The 19,264-nt window shown below is 30.8% G+C and overlaps 1 protein-coding gene across 1 annotated transcript in view; it reads left to right on the top strand.

The window, feature by feature from the left end:
* LOC134687426 (transportin-3-like) overlaps positions 1-19,264 on the top strand; it is a 30,942-nt gene that overhangs the window by 6,500 nt on the left and 5,178 nt on the right. The window contains exons 7-26 of the mRNA XM_063547716.1: positions 156-248; positions 444-587; positions 1,368-1,442; positions 1,945-2,045; positions 2,394-2,469; positions 3,296-3,361; positions 5,843-5,989; positions 6,683-6,790; positions 7,064-7,161; positions 9,639-9,778; positions 11,015-11,206; positions 11,549-11,640; positions 12,352-12,452; positions 13,127-13,187; positions 13,682-13,822; positions 14,647-14,763; positions 16,538-16,632; positions 17,005-17,161; positions 17,825-17,992; positions 18,387-18,499. Coding sequence (XP_063403786.1) covers positions 156-248; positions 444-587; positions 1,368-1,442; positions 1,945-2,045; positions 2,394-2,469; positions 3,296-3,361; positions 5,843-5,989; positions 6,683-6,790; positions 7,064-7,161; positions 9,639-9,778; positions 11,015-11,206; positions 11,549-11,640; positions 12,352-12,452; positions 13,127-13,187; positions 13,682-13,822; positions 14,647-14,763; positions 16,538-16,632; positions 17,005-17,161; positions 17,825-17,992; positions 18,387-18,499 — 2,285 coding nt within the window. The remainder of the gene's footprint in view (positions 1-155; positions 249-443; positions 588-1,367; positions 1,443-1,944; positions 2,046-2,393; positions 2,470-3,295; positions 3,362-5,842; positions 5,990-6,682; positions 6,791-7,063; positions 7,162-9,638; positions 9,779-11,014; positions 11,207-11,548; positions 11,641-12,351; positions 12,453-13,126; positions 13,188-13,681; positions 13,823-14,646; positions 14,764-16,537; positions 16,633-17,004; positions 17,162-17,824; positions 17,993-18,386; positions 18,500-19,264) is intronic.

Consider the following 19,264-nt stretch of genomic DNA (forward strand, 5'->3'; position numbering starts at 1 on the left):
AATTTTTACAAACTTTTAATGGTTTGACATAACATTCTACTATCCAGTCATGCTATAATAAGTAAAGTGCCAGATTAGAAGAACAAAATTAAATGTTGCATTGCAAGAAATACAAATATTATGTCTTTAGTAGGTGACATGTTTTTTTTTGACAGGTTAATAGTAGATCATTAAGATTAGGTGCTAATAGGAGAACCGAAGTAACAGAAGAATTTAGAAAGTCCTCACCAGTAATTCTACAGTTATTGGTAAGTTGTATTTTATTTACATCAACAATAAATCTAGTCTTCTACAGTTATTTTTAGTTAGTTGCTTATCTTATCTATAAATCTTCTTCAACTAATAAAAAAAAAGGAAAATCATATAGTTTTATATTTCAAGTAATAAATACTTGACAATATTTTGCAATTACTGAACAGTTGCAGGTTATGTATTTATTTTAGGATGCTTGTGGTGAAAGCTGTGTTGGTGATACAAAGGGACAGATGAAGATATTTAGGTGTCTAGGAAGTTGGTTTAGTTTAGGTGCACTCTCAGAAGAACTGATTATTGGAAGTAAACTAGTCACAGCTCCTTTCCAGGCTTTGGTATGTTATAAAAAAGTAAAATCACAAAAAAAATAAACTCAGAGGAAAATCCATTCGGAAAGTCCATAATCACATGGCAAAATCAAATGACAAAACACATCAAAAACTAATGGACAAGAACAGTCATATTCCTGACTTGGTACAGACATTTTCAAATGCAGAAAATGGTGGATTGATTCTGGTTTTATAGCACTAAACCTCTCACTTTTACAACAGTCTCATTAAATTCCGTTATAATTACAATGATGCATGAACTTAACAGAGATAATAAATAATATAGTCAAAATATGGGTACAGCAGTCATCATCGTGTAACAATTTTAAAAGGAACAATTTAACAGAACACAAAAACATCCATCTACAAACACATTCATAACATAGTGTACTGGTAGTAGATTTATCCTCTTGTAGATCTACTGTCCTCAATTATTGCCAAAAATGAAAATAATACAAATCAGTAATTTAGATTACATAACATATTTTAAACATTTTATTTAATCTTTTGTAATTTTATACTGAGACTTGCTATAAATATTAAGTTGTTTCAAGTTTTAAATACTGTAAACTAACTTATTTTCACGGATCTTTTTATTTCCTCTTTAGCTTTTTTCTAGCCTATTTAGCTGCGATTACTTGATGTAGATAAATATGTGAAAATCAAAGTTTTACATATTTATGACAATTTATATTCAAGTTATTTTTCTATCTTTAAAGTCCCAAAAGTAAATCACTTGTGACAGTAGGTTGATTAACAGTATTGAAGTCATATTATATTTGACAGGTGATAGCAGAATGTCCTGCCAGTTTACATGAAGCAGCAACAGATTGCATATGTTCAGCTTTATACAGTGTAGAGGTAGGATACTGACAAAAATACTTATTATTATGATTTTCTATAGATTCATGTAAAATTTTGTAGCTCAGTATTTCAGTACTGATATGAAATTTATTGTCTTTATGAAATTTTATGAAATTTGTAGTGATACATTTGTACTTGGAAATCATTTGTAAGGACTGTTTCTCCCAAATGCTTAGAGGCCACGGTTGCCAAGTGGTCTAAGAACTAGTAGTACAACAACTGTAATCACAACACTATCCAGTCAACACTGATATTGTGATTTCGAACCCCTCTCATGCCGGTGCACTCAGCTCCAATCTTAATTTACTAGGATGGTCAGTTTTTCTTTCAAAGGTCATGGTTTTCTCCAGGCACTAGGACTTCCTCCACCTATAAAAACTAATTGTTAGAAATAGCTTAAATGTGGCGCTTAAAAGAACTTCCATCATTTCTACAATTTTCTGTTTAGAATTTATGAACAGTTAAACTTGCATATATTTCATGTTATCCTTTTTAACAGGATTTAAAATCCCATCTACGTTTAGCTGAGGCCTTATACAATGGAGTAAAGACATTACCAGATGCTTACCATATGTCTGTAGCACTGGATGATACAGATAAGTATGTATAATTGTTAATATGTAAATTATAAATTCAGAGGGGTTGTGCTGGGTATAATTTATAAACTAATAAAGATTACACATAATTTTGACCTATAAACATTTAAAATGAAGTAACATATTTCCTCTGCTATTATCCCTTATTTGAGAAGATGACCCTAAATCAAATATGTTGTTGTATAGGGAGTATTTACACATCACAGTTTAATGTTGGTCAGCATGGTCAATTTTTGAAGAAGCTTACACTTCATAGAAAATCATTTCGTAGAATGATGTTTATTTGCTTTCTTTCTCATTCCAAAAATGTTGTCTTTCAGAATTTCACTATTGTTATATTTTGTATTTTCAGATCAATAAATTATTGCAGAATATTTACAGAACTTGCCGAGTCATTTTTAGAACAAATAGTTAACACACCTAATCAGGTAAATTTCAATATCAGTGTTTTGTTCCACTGTAACTTTGATATAGGCATTTTTATTATGCTCCACCTACGATAGTAGAGGGGCATTATGTTTTCTGGTCTGTGGCTCTGTGCGTCTGTTCGTCCGTCTGTGCATCCGTTCGTTCAGGTTAAAGTTTTTGGTCAAGGTAGTTTTTGATGAAGCTGAAGTCCAATCAACTTGAAACTTAGTACACTTGTTGCTTATGATATGATCTTTCTAATTTTAAAGCCAAATTAGACTTTTGACTTACAATTTCACGGTCCACTGAACATAGATAATGAAAGTGGAAGTTTCATGTTAAAGTTTTTGGTCAAGGTAGTTTTTGATGAAATTGAAGTCCAATCAACTTGAAACTTAGTACATATGTTCCCTATAGTATAATCTTTCTAATTTTAATGCCAAATTAGATTATTACCCAATTTCACGGTCCATAGAACATGAAAAATGATAGTGTGAGTGGGGCATCCGTGTACTATGGACACATTCTTGTTGTCTTATATTCTGGAATTACATGGCCTTAGAATAAAATTTATATAAAAATCTAAAGTTTTTATTAAGTGTACTTTTGATTACTCATTTGTATTTGATAAATTTGCTATAGAAATACAAAAATAACAAAATTTAGCAAAACAAGTATGCCCCAAAAACTTCCAACATAATCAATGCAGATAAGATAGCCTTATGAGTGGTTAAAAATGATGTTGACAGCTTAGATATGAAGTATATGACAAGAATAAAAAGTAAATAGAAGGCCAATTGTAGTTTTGTAGTCTGTATATAAATTTTTGTTTTGTTTATTTTTCAGGGCTTTACTGGAGATTTAGGAATTTTAGATTTATTACTTACATGTGTTGGTCATCATTTATATGAGGTAAGTCAGAATAGGGGGACTCTTCAAGTTCAATGAAATTTAGAAAAAAATGTTCTTCTGTACCCAGGATTCATTTCTAATTTTTAAGGATAAGAAAACAATATAGAACACTTTGTAAAAGTTAATAGCAATTTTTCACAACTTTTAAATCAGGAATTTAGGTGTACAAAGATTTTCTTTGAAATGGATACCTTCTCTGTTCTAGCCTTGAAAAGCCATATGCAGTAATGTCTGAACGGTTTCAAGTTTGCATGATTTCTAAATTAACTTGCTATACATTACACATGAAGTATTTGAATAGTCAGGCATGTAAACATTGATGGCACAGTGTAGTTGATAAACTAATGAAGCATATAGGAATAGGTACAGGGAAAGAAGAAAAAATATTCTAACCAGATGCTCCGCAGGGCGTAGCTTTATACGACCGCAGAGGTTGAACCCTTAACGGTTGGGGCAAGTATGGACACAACATTCAAGCTGGATTCAGCTCTAAATTTGGATTGTGATTAAATAGTTGACACAGCATAGGTTTCTGACACAGAATGAATGTGTTCTAATGAACTTAAAATTTTTGTTTTCTCTTAGAGCAATTCACTATGCTGTTGAATATTAATCCTCTCAAAAAAATGTTTGAAGAAATTTTCTTTTTATTTATGAAATTTCAAATGAGAAAAATTGAACCCAATTTTTTTAATCACATCCCCCTTTCCCTTATTCCAAAACTAATCTCAATTAAAATTTCTAATGGAGTTTGCAACAATAACTACTCATTTAAATACATCATAATATATTAAGATGTAAAAAAAACTGCTTGTTATCACTGAATGGTAAAGATTATTTTAATTTATCAGTTGGTAGTAAAAAGTGAATATACATTGTATATTGTATATAACAAAGATTTAAGTTGATTCTGGACAAAGAAAGATAACTCCAATTAAAAAATATTCTTGCTATTGCACAATATTGTGAAATTAGACATTTCTTGTTGATTCTGGACAAAGAAAGATAACTCCAATTAAAAAAAATTCTTGCTATTGCACAATATTGTGAAATTAGATATTTCTTGTTGATTCTGGACAAAGAAAGATAACTCCAATTAAAAAACATTCTTGCTATTGCACAATATTGTGAAATTAGATATTTCTTGCAAACTATTCTGGACAAAGAAAGATAACTTTAATTAAAAAAAAATTTGCTATTTCATTATATTGTGCAATTAGATATTTCTTGCCATTGCGCAATACTGTGCAATTGAAAAGACTTGCTATTGCACAATACTTAATATAATAATTTTAGATCCTGATTTGGACCAACTTGAAAGCTGGGCCCATAATCAAAAATCTAAGAACATGTTTGGATTCAGCATATCAAAGAACCCCAAGATTTCAATTTTTGTTAAAATCAAACTAAGTTTAATTTTGGACCCTTTGGACTTTAATGTAGACCAATTTGAAAACAGGACCAAAAATGAAGAATCTACATACACAGTTAGATTTGGCATATCAAAGAACCCCATATAATCAATTTTTGATGAAATCAAACAAAGTTTAATTTTGGACCCCGATTTGGACCAACTTGAAAACGGGGCCAATAATCAAGAATCTAAGTACATTTTTAGATTCAGCATATCAAAGAACCCAACCGATTCAGTTTTTGTCAAAATCAAACTAAGTTTAATTTTGGACCCTTTGGACCTAAATGTAAACCAATTTGAAAACGGGACCAAAAGTTAAGAATTTACATACACAGTTAGATTCAGCATATCAAAGAACCCCAATTATTCAATTTTGATGAAATCAAACAAAGTTTAATTTTGGACCCTTTGGGCCCCTTATTTCTAAACTGTTGGGACCAAATCTCCCAAAATCAATACCAACCTTCCTTTTATGGTCATAAACCTTGTGTTCAAATTTCATAGATTTCTATTTACTTATACTTATGTTATGGTGCAAAAACCAAGAAAAATGCTTATTTGGGCCCTTTTTTGGCCCCTAATTCCTAATCTGTTGAAACCAAAACTCCCAAAATCAATCCCAACCTTTCTTTTGTGGTCATAAACCTTGTGTCAAAATTTCATAGATTTCTATTAGCTTAAACTAAAGTTATAGTGCGAAAACCAAGAAAATGCTATTTGGGCCCTTTTTGGCCCCTAATTCCTAAAATGTTGGGACCAAAACTCCCAAAATCAATACCAACCTTCCTTTTGTGGTCATAAACCTTTTGTTAAAATTTCATAGATTTCTATTCACTTTTACTAAAGTTAGAGTGCGAAAACTAAAAGTATTCGGACGACGACACCAGTATGATAGCAATATACAACGAAAAAATTTTCAAATTTTGCGGTCGTATAAAAACCAATTGTGTGACTTTCCTTTACTTCACTATAGACATGTTTGGGTGATTTCACTTTATATTGTGTTCCTGTATGGTGTGTATTATAAACATGTGCATCAATCCTTAATATGCAGTTATATTTTCTAGGTGGCAGAAATAACATTTAATGTATGGTACAGACTATCTGAAGAATTGTATCAACGGCATGAGGATCCTGCTATAGAAACATTTAAACCCTACATACAAAGGCTTATAGTTGCAATGTGTCGGCACTGTCAGATGGATCAAGATCATGTGAGTCTTAGATTAATGAAGGAAAAAAACAAAACAGCATTGTATTAAAATGATGTTAATATCAACTATGTTTAATTAAGAATGAGTTATGAATTTCATCTTAGTTGTTCATCCTATTAGAACCTCATTTACACTGGTCAAAACCACTGAAAGATTAAACTGAATTTGGCTTAAACATAATGAAATTATCAACTCAAAAATATGATCAGAGTAGTATTGTATTCAAACGATGTGCATTCTTTATAATTTTTCTTGTTACCACACTAGCAAAGTTCAGTATTGTATGTTAAACAGCATAACATTCTTAATCAACACTACACAATGTAATCACAAGATTTTAATTTAATTACTAGAAGTAAATAAAGTTTTGAAAAATAATCTTTAAAAAAAAAAGGAATCAAAAATATTGAAGATGGGGCATAATGGCCATTTAGACAACTATCAACTTAAAACCAAATAAGAAAGATGTTAGCAACTATAAGTCACTGTACATGCATGCCGTTCAAAAAAGTGCAAAATCTCATCAAGCAAAAGTTTTCCTTGAGTGAGAATTTTTCTTGAGTGGACCAAACAGTCTTTAAATAATTGGAAATAATTATAACAGTAAAAGTATAAAAAAAAAATCAGTGGTTGTTGTTTACAATTTGTGAGAAGTACAATATATTTACCAGAACAATTTTATTTTATTTATAGGATGGGATTCCTGGAGAATCTGATGATTTTGGAGAATTTAGAGTTAGAGTATCAGAACTGATTAAAGATGTGATATTTATTGTTGGTTCATCAAATTGCTTTGCACAGGTAATTTTCATTCTATGAATTGATGACTTTATGAAGTAACGTTATTTTCAAGTATTAAAGATAAAGGCATTATTCATTGACAACAAGTTTTGTGGGTCTAGGAAAAATTGTATTATCAGATACTTTATAAGTTGGTTGACACAAATTACTTATTTAGATTTAGAGTAAATACCTTTTTTGGAAAATTTATATGGTTTGCCAAATAACCAAAAAACTAGCCTGTTTTGTTGCGAAGATGAATAATTGTTAAATATTCAATGTTTTTTCTTCCAGATGTATGAAAATTTAAAGCAACAAACAGAGAGTACTTCTTGGGATGTTACGGAAGCCACATTGTTCATTATGACAGCTGTGGCTAAAAATATCTTACCGTAAGTATTATTATTAATGTATTGTACTGTTTTATTTTGGTGTCTATCATTAATTAATGGGTTTGACTCTTATCTTATGTTCAACCATTTATTTGTCTCTATTCTATAACTGAATGAAGGTTTTTTGTAGCCAATTTGTGTAAGAGCAGATATTTATTTGTCTCTATTTTATAACTGAATGAAGGTTTTTTGTAGCCAATTTGTGTAAGAGCAGATATTTATTTGTCTCTATTTTATAACTGAATGAAGGTTTTTTGTAGCCAATTTGTGTAAGAGCAGATATTTATTTGTCTCTATTTTATAACTGAATGAAGGTTTTTTGTAGCCAATTTGTGTAAGAGCAGATATTTATTTGTCTCTATTTTATAACTGAATGAAGGTTTTTTGTAGCCAATTTGTGTAAGAGCAGATATTTAGTTGTCTCTATTTTATAACTGAATGAAGGTTTTTTGTAGCCAATTTGTGTAAGAGCAGATATTTATTTTTCTCTATTTTATAACTGAATGAAGGTTTTTTGTAGCCAATTTGTGTAAGAGCAGATATTTAGTTGTCTCTATTTTATAACTGAATGAAGGTTTTTGTAGCCAATTTGTGTAAGAGCAGATATTTATTTTTCTCTATTTTATAACTGAATGAAGGTTTTTTGTAGCCAATTTGTGTAAGAGCAGATATTTATTTGTCTCTATTTTATAACTGAATGAAGTTTTTTTGTAGCCAATTTGTGTAAGAGCAGATATTTATTTGTCTCTATTTTATAACTGAATGAAGTTTTTTTGTAGCCAATTTGTGTAAGAGCAGATATTTATTTGTCTCTATTTTATAACTGAATGAAGGTTTTTTGTAGCCAATTTGTGTAAGAGCAGATATTTATTTGTCTCTATTCTATAACTGAATGAAGGTTTTTTGTAGCCAATTTGTGTAAGAGCAGATATTTATTTGTCTCTATTCTATTACTGAATGAAGGTTTTTTGTAGCCAATTTGTGTAAGAGCAGATATTTATTTGTCTCTATTCTATAACTGAATGAAGGTTTTTTGTAGCCAATTTGTGTAAGGGCAGATATTTATTTGTCTCTATTCTATAATTGAATGAAGGTTTTTTGTAGCCAATTTGTGTAAGGGCAGATATTTATTTGTCTCTATTCTATAACTGAATGAAGGTTTTTTGTAGCCAATTTGTGTAAGGGCAGATATTTATTTGTCTCTATTCTATAACTGAATGAAGGTTTTTTTAGCCAATTTGTGTAAGAGCAGATATTTATTTTTCTCTATTTTATAACTGAATGAAGGTTTTTTGTAGCCAATTTGTGTAAGAGCAGATATTTATTTGTCTCTTTTTTATAACTGAATGAAGGTTTTTTGTAGCTAATTTGTGTAAGAGCAGATATTTATTTGTCTCTTTTTTATAACTGAATGAAGTTTTTTTGTAGCCAATTTGTGTAAGAGCAGATATTTATTTGTCTCTATTTTATAACTGAATGAAGGTTTTTTGTAGCCAATTTGTGTAAGGGCAGATATTTATTTGTCTCTATTCTATAACTGAATGAAGGTTTTTTGTAGCCAATTTGTGTAAGGGCAGATATTTATTTGTCTCTATTCTATAACTGAATGAAGGTTTTTTGTAGCCAATTTGTGTAAGAGCAGATATTTATTTGTCTCTATTCTATTACTGAATGAAGGTTTTTTGTAGCCAATTTGTGTAAGGGCAGATATTTATTTGTCTCTATTCTATAACTGAATGAAGGTTTTTTGTAGCCAATTTGTGTAAGGGCAGATATTTATTTGTCTCTATTCTATAATTGAATGAAGGTTTTTTGTAGCCAATTTGTGTAAGGGCAGATATTTATTTGTCTCTATTCTATAACTGAATGAAGGTTTTTTGTAGCCAATTTGTGTAAGGGCAGATATTTATTTGTCTCTATTCTATAACTGAATGAAGGTTTTTTGTAGCCAATTTGTGTAAGGGCAGATATTTATTTGTCTCTATTCTATAACTGAATGAAGGTTTTTTGTAGCCAATTTGTGTTAGGGCAGATACTTATTTCAGACCTTCAACAAAGGTAAACGGTATGATTGAGTGTTGTAATACTCAAATTTTTGTACATCTCTTTGTCCAGCAGGCAATTTCTTTGTCAGTTGACAAAGGCTTTTGATATTTGGCAAATGAGTGCTGCACCTCGAGACAGTTTTGGCCTTACAATTGGAGATGACATTTGAGTTTCTCTACTCATGTGACAAGCTGATTTTTACAAGGCTATACATGTTATAGTTTCTAATTTTCCTTTGAACTTGTGTCTTTTTTGCCACTGAATTTAAGGCAAACATCAATTATTTAAATATCCAATTTTGGATGTTTTAATAGAGAAGAACAATTATTCATTATTGTAATTTGTAACATATGAACTCATATTTTCAAGGAAGAAAAAGATTCATTATTATAATTTGTGACATACATTGACATATGCACTTATACTTTTAGGGAGGAAAATGAGATAGTACCAGAAGTAGTGAAGGCTATTCTATCAATACCACCTACTGCTCATATAGCTGTTAGATATACAAGTATACAATTGTTTGGAGAACTTTGTGAATGGATAGAAAAACATCCAGACTATTTAGGTAATAAATACATAATGCAGTTATATATAATAAATTTTAGAAAAGATATGTTATGATTGTCAATGAGACAGAGTTTAAATGAAGTATAAGGCCTAAAATGAAATATTGTTTGTTTCCCAAATCCCGACCGACCCTGCAAAATTGGTGCTTCTCATAAAGTTTTATTGTTAAAAATAAGTCAAATATTATTTTATTCCTTTTGGATTTTCAGGCTTGCCGGATCGTCCGATAATGTTCAAGCTTTTTGAAAAAATAAAATTATTTTCCTACCTACCTACCCACACCTGGCTTGGCAGGGTCGGGATTGGGGAAACAAACAATATTTTAATTTAAATTAATTAAAATAATAAAAATTACTGGACTAACTATTCGACAGATATACTGTGAACCAAGAAAAAAAGGATACTTTTGCTTGTAAAAATTTGTTGTACTTTGTTTTTAAAGTTTAATATAACTTTCATGGGCATACTATTGGTTTTAATAGATTCCTTATACTTCTTCCCACATGAGATAATCAGTAAATTATCAGTTAAATGCCTTATTAAAAATATTTTCACATGTTTACATGAATCTACAAAATTTGAATAATATAAAATATACAGTTGTACCCAGTGGAGGATCCAGAACTTTTCATAAGGGGGGCCTGCTGACTGATCTAAGGGAGGCCCTGTTGCAGTCATGCTTCAGTGATTCCCTATATAATCAACCAAATTTTTCCCACAAAAGGGAGGGGGGGCATGGACTCCCAAGGCCCCCATCTGGATCCGCCTTTGGTACCACAGTGGGGTTTATATTCAAATGACTATATTCATAATATTTACTCTGCACAATAATGACTTTTATTGCATATCAATATAATATTTCCCACAGAAAGAAACCAAAAGTTAGCGTGCAATAAATTCCAATATTGCACTAGTGCAATAAATCTTCAAAATTCATGACATCATCAATGACAAAATCTTAGTTTACACCAATTTTACTTTCAAATATTATATTGCTATACAATAAAAGGGTTATTGCTTGAATATTGGGGAATATTGTCCCTCGTAGAACTTACATTGCACTCGCAAGCTCGTGCAATATAAAATTCTACTCGGGACAATATTACCCAATATTCATGCAATAACCCTATAATCTATCAGTTAATATATATGATAAGATACATGATAAGATACAATGTATATACTTCTTTATTTTTAATTGCTCTGTTCTTAAAATATGCAAAATGTATTTCAGATCCAATACTGCAGTTTTTATTGGCTGGTTTACAAGAGCCAAAGTTGGCTTCAGCGGCTGCTACGTCAGTACAGAGTATATCAACCACTTGTAAAGGGAAAATGAGGGATCACTTCCAAGGACTTCTTAATATAGCACAGGCTATTGACACACTACATCTTTCTAATGAAGCTATTATAGGATTTCTAAAAGGTATGATCATTTGTGTAGTTACAAATATAGCACAGGCTATGGACACACTACATCTGTCTAATGAAGCTATTATAGGCTTTCTTAAAGGTATGAACATTTGTGTAGTAATAAATATAGCACAGGCTATTGACACACTACATCTTTCTAATGAAGCTATTATAGGATTTCTGAAAGGTATGAACATTTGTGTACTAATAAATATAGCACAGTCTATTAACACACTACATCTCTCCAATGAATGTATTATACAAAATACTACTATTTCTACAAAATAATTTATTATTACATGTTTTATGTTTCCTTAAATATTTGTATTATGTTTTCTCTTATGATTTGTTGCAGGTACTGCAGTGATATTAACACAGTTACCAGTGGAGAAAGTTGGAGAGGCTTTAACACAATTATGTTCATTTCAAATTACACCTTTAAGTTCAGTAAGTTATTTTTAAAAACAAATCATGAAGAAAATATCATAGGTTTTTATTTGTATTGAATACTGTATGAAAATAAATGCTTGCATGTTTTGCATGGTTTTGGTAAATCTTTATGTTATTGTTTTGTATTCTAACAATCTAATTATTAAATTTTGATTCATTCAGAAAGAGTTTACATGCTTAGTCATTGTTAGTTGTATCCTCAAAGGTAGACTGAAAACATCAGATTCCTTTAATTGGATTTGATTTTTCCAAAAAAAAAAAAAAAATCTGAATCAATTCTCTTTAATTTATCTTATTGACAAAATAAGAAATGAGGAGGTAAAAAATACCAAGAATAATTTTGTTGTTAAATTAGAACCGAGCAAAATGTTGAAGTCTGAAATTGTCAAATATGTAATTAAGAGTTGTTTTAATAATAGTGACCTGTGTAATAACAGTTTAACGAAATACAAATGTATAGCATTAACAATAAAATACACCTGACCCATGAATGACTAAATGGGTCTTTAAGTCACTTTCGAAATCATGAAACATATTTCTTTGATCATTTTAGCCCTCTGAAATATTTACAGGTAACTTGAATGTTAATCCGTAGCTGAAGTTTAAAGGAAGGAAGGTCAATTAATTTTTTCCATAACATGACTTTTGACTAATTGTAACGGATTATATTGAAGATGTTTGTATATTTTAAGACTGTTTCTTTTTCAGCTTTTGACAAAATCTGAGGATAATAAATTACCAAGCCACATCGCTCATGGTAGTAAAGAAGACCCCACAGTATGGTTAGACAGATTATCTGCTATATTTAGGTAGGTGAAGATATTGATTGTCTCTGTATCTGCTATATTTAGGTAGGTGAAGATATTGATTGTCTCTGTATCTGCTATATTTAGGTAGGTGAAGATATTGATTGTCTCTGTATCTGCTATATTTAGGTAGGTGAAGATATTGATTGTCTCTGTATCTGCTATATTTAGGTAGGTGAAGATAATAATTGTCTCTGTATCTGCTATATTTAGGTAGGTGAAGATAATAATTGTCTCTGTATCAATGATGTAAAGTATAAGTTTGGGTATTTATCTTAAATTTTCCTACCAAGGAATTCTAAGAATAAATCTTCCTTACACAACTTGTGAAACCTACAAGAAAATAATTGACATGCTTATAATGCAAACCAAAATTTAAATTCTGTGTACAAGTAATATGTTTATATATACTTTTATTTATTACTCTAAATATCAGCACAACAATGTTTAATCTGCAAATTTGCTTCCACAAATTTTTGTTCTTTCCTCAGCAGGATTAAAACTTATGCTATTGGGATATCAAAACAACATGGCCTGCACTGTGTCCAGTCCTCTAAACCACACTGCATACTTTACTGAACTACATATACATATTTATTGATATTATTATTTTATATATTCGCTTATATAAATTATCCAAACAAAACATTAAAGGTCAATATTATTGACTTTTGCAGACACACCACACCAGTAATAACCAATGGTCAAGTCCATCCATGTCAGACTGCTGTTCAACAGGTAGGCTATTCTACTTATCCTATATTATTATCTGTGAATGTGTTATATATTTAGATATATCTATACGTATCTAGTAATTCAGTTTTATATGTTTTATGGAATTGTACAAATGATGTACGGAAACGCCTTTTTGTTTTACTCTCTCTCTTTTATTAAATGTCGTTAACGTTAGACATGTTTTTGTTCATGAGCTAGTTGCAACCCCAAAACTAAAGTTTAAAGACGAGGCCCATATCTTTACAAATGGATAAAGTTTGTAAGTTTGAAGTTCTGAAATTGGGAACAAAAATTCAACTTGTTTGTCAGAATCAGTATGTTAAATTTTTTTTTTTATTTCATTGCTATAAACTAAGGAACTGAATCACAAAATAACCTCAGCTGAAGCCAAAAATGGAAATCTTTTGCTTATTTTATATAACCTATAGTTGATATACTTGCTTGCAATTTCAGTCTTATTTTATTGACATTTCTTGATTTTATATTATTTTTTTTAGATATGGCCAGTATTATCAGAAACTTGTTCCAAGTTCCAGTCAGATATAAGAATTGTAGAAAGATGTTGTCGCTGTATCAGATTTGTGATACGATGTTTAGGGAAAAGTTCGGCTTCATTACTCACACCACTAGTCACACAGGTATGGACAATTTGTATGTTCAATTTAAAAAGCCTAATTGTTAAAAGTTTGAGGACTGTATAAAAGTGTCAAAATTATTATAGTGCCAAAAATAATTTTTGGCTTAGGTTTCTGTTTATCACCTGTATTTTTTGGTTTTAATAGCCCGTTCTAGTCCATTTCACAGCAATTTAATTTCATGATTTACGTGTTGTCCAATGTTACGAAAATAAAATATATAATATATTTAGTTGTTTTAGGGTAATTTACCTTTTAAAGTTTAGATATTAAAGTGGATAATTAGGCTGCTTTCTTTCTATAAAAGACATGAAAATAAGAAACTTAAATTTCTTCAGTCCTTAGTCCTGGTATCTATGATGAGTTTATTTACAACCACTGGGTCGATGCCACTGCTGGTGGAGATTTATTTCCCCGAGGGTATCACAAGCCCAGTAGTCAACACTTTCTGTGCTGACATGAATTGTCATTGATAAGGTTATATTTATAAATTTACTGTTCACAAATTTTTGAATTGTTTGAAATACTAAGTCTTTTCTACCTCAGGCATAGATTAAATTAGCTGTATTTGGCAAAACTTTTAGGAATTTTGGTTCTGAATGCTCTTCAACTTCGTACTTTATTTGGCATTTTAAACTTTTTTGGATTCGAGCGTCACTGATGAGTCTTTAGCAGACGAAACGTGCGTCTGGCGTATATACTAAATTTAGTCCTGGTATCTATGATGAGTTTATTCACATACATGTCCATATGAAAAGAATCAACAACTTCATTTTGAAAGATTTTGTATTTGATTTGGTTAATTTATTATTATTGTTTTATTTCAGATGATATCATTATACCAAGTCCATCAACATTCATGCTTCCTGTACCTAGGTAGTATATTGGTTGATGAATATGGTCAAGAGCAGTCATGTCAGCCTGGTCTTCTTAATATGTTACAGGTAAACAAACAGATGTGGTATGAGCTTTGCTCGTTGTTGAAGGCTGTACAGTTAGCTATAGTTGTTAATGTTAGTGTCATTTTGATCTTTTGTGGATAGTTATTGGCAATCATACCACATCTTCTTTTTAATAGATAATATGGAGTGTTAGTCATAGATTGTGAGAATAAGCTATAGTTGAGGAAGTTTTTAATTGAATTAAGAACCAAAACTTAGATTTTATTGTTTAGTCAGGAGTCATAAAATAAGGCAAAGGAATAAAAAATATTCTGATGATTGGTTTTGAGAAACTATTTAAATATAAACCTGAACCTGAATTAAGAACCAAAATTAACACAGTCTTTTACTGTGCAGTCAAGTGAAACTTGAAAAATGACAAATATAATACAAAAAATAGTCTTTGATGATTGCTTGTGTTACTGTGAAATCAGATTTAAAGTAAAATATGGGCTTAAGAAATTGGCTGTCATAAGGTTTTCTCCCTTTTTTAGCTCACCTAGCCCAAAGGTCCAAGTGAGCTTTTCTCATCACTTGTCGTCTGTCGTCGTCCGTCTGTCCTCGTTAACTTTTACAAAAATCTTCTCCTCTGAAACTACTGGGCCAAATCAAATCAAACTTGGCCACAATCATCATTAGTGTATCTAGTTTAAAAATTGTGTCCGGCAACCCAGTCAACCAACCAAGATGGCCGCCATGGCTAAAAATAGAACATAGGGGTAAAGTGCAGTTTTTGGCTTATAACTCAAAAACCAAAGCATTAAGAGCAAATCTGACAAGGGTTAAATTTGTTAATCAAGTCAAGATCTATCTGCCCTGAAATTTTCATATGAATTTGACAACTGGTTAATGGGTTGCTGCCCCTGAATTGGTAATTTTAAGGAAATTTTACTGTTTTTGGTTATTATCTTGAATATTATTATAGATAGAGATAAATTGTAAACAGCAAAAATGTTCAGCAAAGTAATATTTACAAATAAGTCAACAGGACAAAAATGGTCAGTTGACCCCTTTCGGAGTTATTGCCCTTTATAGTCCATTTTTTAACCATTTTTCGTAAATCTTGGTTATCTTTTACAAAAATCTTCTCCTCTGACACTACTGGGCCAAATAGAATCAACCTTAGCCACAATTATCATTGGGGTATGGAGTTTGAAATTTGTGTCTGGTGAACCCGCCAACCAACCAAGATGGCGGCCATGGCTAAAAATAGAACATATGGGTAAAATGCAGTGTTTGACTATAACTCAAAAACCAAAGCATTTAGAGCAAATCTGATTGAGGGTTGATATCATTGATCAGGTCATCTATCTGCTCTAAAATTTTCAGATGTATTGGACAACTGGTTGTTGAGTGCTGCCCCTGAATGGGTAAATTTAAGAAAATTTTGCCGTTTTTTGTTATTATCTTGAATATTATTATAGATAGAGATAAACAGCAATAATTTACAGCAAAGTAAGACCTAAAAAAAAAGTCAACATGACCAAAATGATCAATTGACCCTCTAAGGAGTTATTGTCCTTTATAGTCAATTTTTAACAATTTTCAATAAATTTGTAAATTTTTACTAACATTTTCCACTGAAATTACTTGGCCAATCATTATAGATAGGGATATTTGTACTCAGCAAGAATGTTGAGTAAAGTAAGATCTACAAACACAACACCATCACCAAAGCACAATTTTGTCATGAATCCATCTGTGTCCTTTGTTGAATATTCACATAGACCAAGGTGAGCCTCTAGTTTTAATCATAACGTTACAAATTTTATTTCAGGCTTTCTGTGTCCCTACATTTAAGATATTAGAAGAACACAATGGTTTACGGAATCACCCTGATACTGTAGATGATTTATTTAGATTATGTTTAAGGTATTTATTAAAAAATTAGGTTCATCAACATTTTATCAATAAAACATTACACAAAAATACTACCCCCTAATGAGATCAGTCTACAACCAAGGATGTCTGTTACTCAGCAATCAGTGCTGCTTTGCTGAGGTCAGGTCACAATAATAACTGTTACCTTTGTACAAATAAATAGAAAGTAGACTTTAAGAGCAAGGGTCCATTTTCCAATAAACCATTCACTGTGTGTCGCAAAAAATAATAATAATTTAGTTCAATGTTTTATCAACACAATACAAAACTAAACTTGTACATAATAAATAATATCTCATTATTAAGTATTAAGAATACAAGTTTTTAAGATCCCTCTTTGTAAACTTATTTATTCCATTACAGATTTGTACAGAGGGCACCAGTCCCTTATCTCCAGTGTCAGATGGCCAAACCTATCCTATGTTGTGCTATTGCTGCCTGTCCATTAGATCATAGGGATGCCAATGCTTCAGTGATGAAATATCTCACAGATTTCTTAGCATGTGCTACAAAGAAAGAGGTAGTTAAACAAATTTTATTAAACACATACACATTGTTTACAAATAAAACTCTCAAAAGTTCAGATATTGGCATTGTGTCACTAGAGTTGTCTCCCTTTCTAACTTGGAAAATTGCATTTTTTTTAGTTTCTGCTCTCTTACTCAAGTTTTACTATTCCAAATTTTATGAAATTCATACACAAATGCTTAGAGAACTAAAACTGACAGACAGAAATTGAAATTGGGCAGTGAATTACTTACCACTCTAGAGTTATGCCCCTTTATAACTGAAAATTCCATATTTTTTCCTCTCCATTTCTGCATTCTAACTTAAGTTTGCTTCATTTAAATTTTATAACACTCATACACAACACAAACAAAATTTAAATTTTAGCAGTATATATCATCTAGAGTTTTGCCCTGTTTAGATTAAAAAAAAATGGCAAAGCGAAGGGGGGCATTGGTGTCTTTAGACACATTCCTTTTAATTTTGAAAATGTATTTTAGAACACAATAGTTGATCATAAGATGGACAAAACTCAAATGTTTTGAACATCTTTGTATCTGAAAATTGTAAACAGTATAATGGAAAATGCACTATACTGTTTGAAATAGGATTTTAAAGCTAGAAAGTTATGTGTATTGAAAGTTTTACAATATTTTTGGAATAATGTGTTTTTCAGGAGAAACCAGACTTTGAAGTACGGAAAAACTTGGTGAAAGGACTGTTAAATGAACATGGGTCACAGTTGGTTCATGCCTTAATAAATGCTTGTCTGTTTTGTTTACCTACCTTTATGTCAGCTGATATTGGAGAAGTTTTATATGAACTAATGATAGTAGATAGACCGGTAAGTTTTTGTGTAGGAAAAAAATAAACAATAAACAATTGGACCAATAATATTAGCATGTTTTAGTAAAATACAGTAGCATTGTATAATTGAGTGTCAGTAGCTAGAATAATGCGCTTAATGGCCATTTGCATTGAAGCCAAACACTAAACAATGTCATACTGTATCAATCGTAAAAATCATATTCTTATCACAGGCCAAATTTTGGTAAATAATTTTTTCTTGACATAGCTTAAATTTTAAATTAAGATTGAATTTAATGAGAACTTCATCTTAAATTTTTTAAAATAGTTAGGCAAACTTTGAGGAATATCAAGCTGGCCAAGAAATTTTTCACAGTTCAAAGCAGAAAAATATGTCATTTAACTAGTTTTATGTTTATTTTTATTTTCAGACATTCTGTCGATGGTTAGAAACCACTTTAAAGTCTTTACCTACAGAAAGTTCTGGTGGTGTAGTGACTGCTACACACAAACAGCTAACAGACTTCCACAAAGCTGTCACTAGGTAAGTCATCATTACAGTGGTTTATCAGAAAATGTGGCACAACACACCCATACATGTTTAAAAAGTATAGTGGAACTTGCCTAATCCAAAACCCTGGGGTACCAGAAAAAAATGTCAGATTTAGCAGGGTGTCGGAATACTCAGGTTTTTCTGCAAGGATAGGTATATATTGGGACCATCAAAATGTGTCGGTTAATGCAGGATGTTAGAATACTCCGGTGTTGGATAAGGCAGCTTACACTGTAGTTTTAAAAAGAATAGAAGAAAAAGATGAAATTGTTTCTATTAAGAGTAAGTGACCTATATTTGCTGCATAATCCACTTACGTCCGACCTACATTCAAATATTTGAAATTTTTTATGTAGGTTTCAGAAATTTTACTACATGAAAAAAATGTTTGATAAAGGAACTATCTTCAAAACATTGGTGAATTGTTCTAAAAATGAACGCAAACTTGATAGGAAATCATGTTGTTCGTGTACCATGGGGTACAATGTATGATATGAACATCCTCATAATCCTGGTATATTATAAAAAAACGAATGTTTGTAATTTGACATAGGGTAATGAGGAATATCAACGGTTTTAACATTACAAAAAGCCTTTACCATCTATTTAGGCAAGTACTGGGTAAAGGCACACACATTTTACAGAAAAAAATAGCAAAACGTTGAATTTGTGTCCATGGCAAATATGTGCCCACCACTCTACTTGTACTGTTAATAAATACATGCAGTCATTTTTAAACCTGTACATCGGGCTTTC

This window comes from Mytilus trossulus, chromosome 10 (genome assembly GCF_036588685.1).
Source record: "Mytilus trossulus isolate FHL-02 chromosome 10, PNRI_Mtr1.1.1.hap1, whole genome shotgun sequence".
NCBI classification, from domain to species: Eukaryota; Metazoa; Mollusca; class Bivalvia; order Mytilida; family Mytilidae; genus Mytilus; species Mytilus trossulus.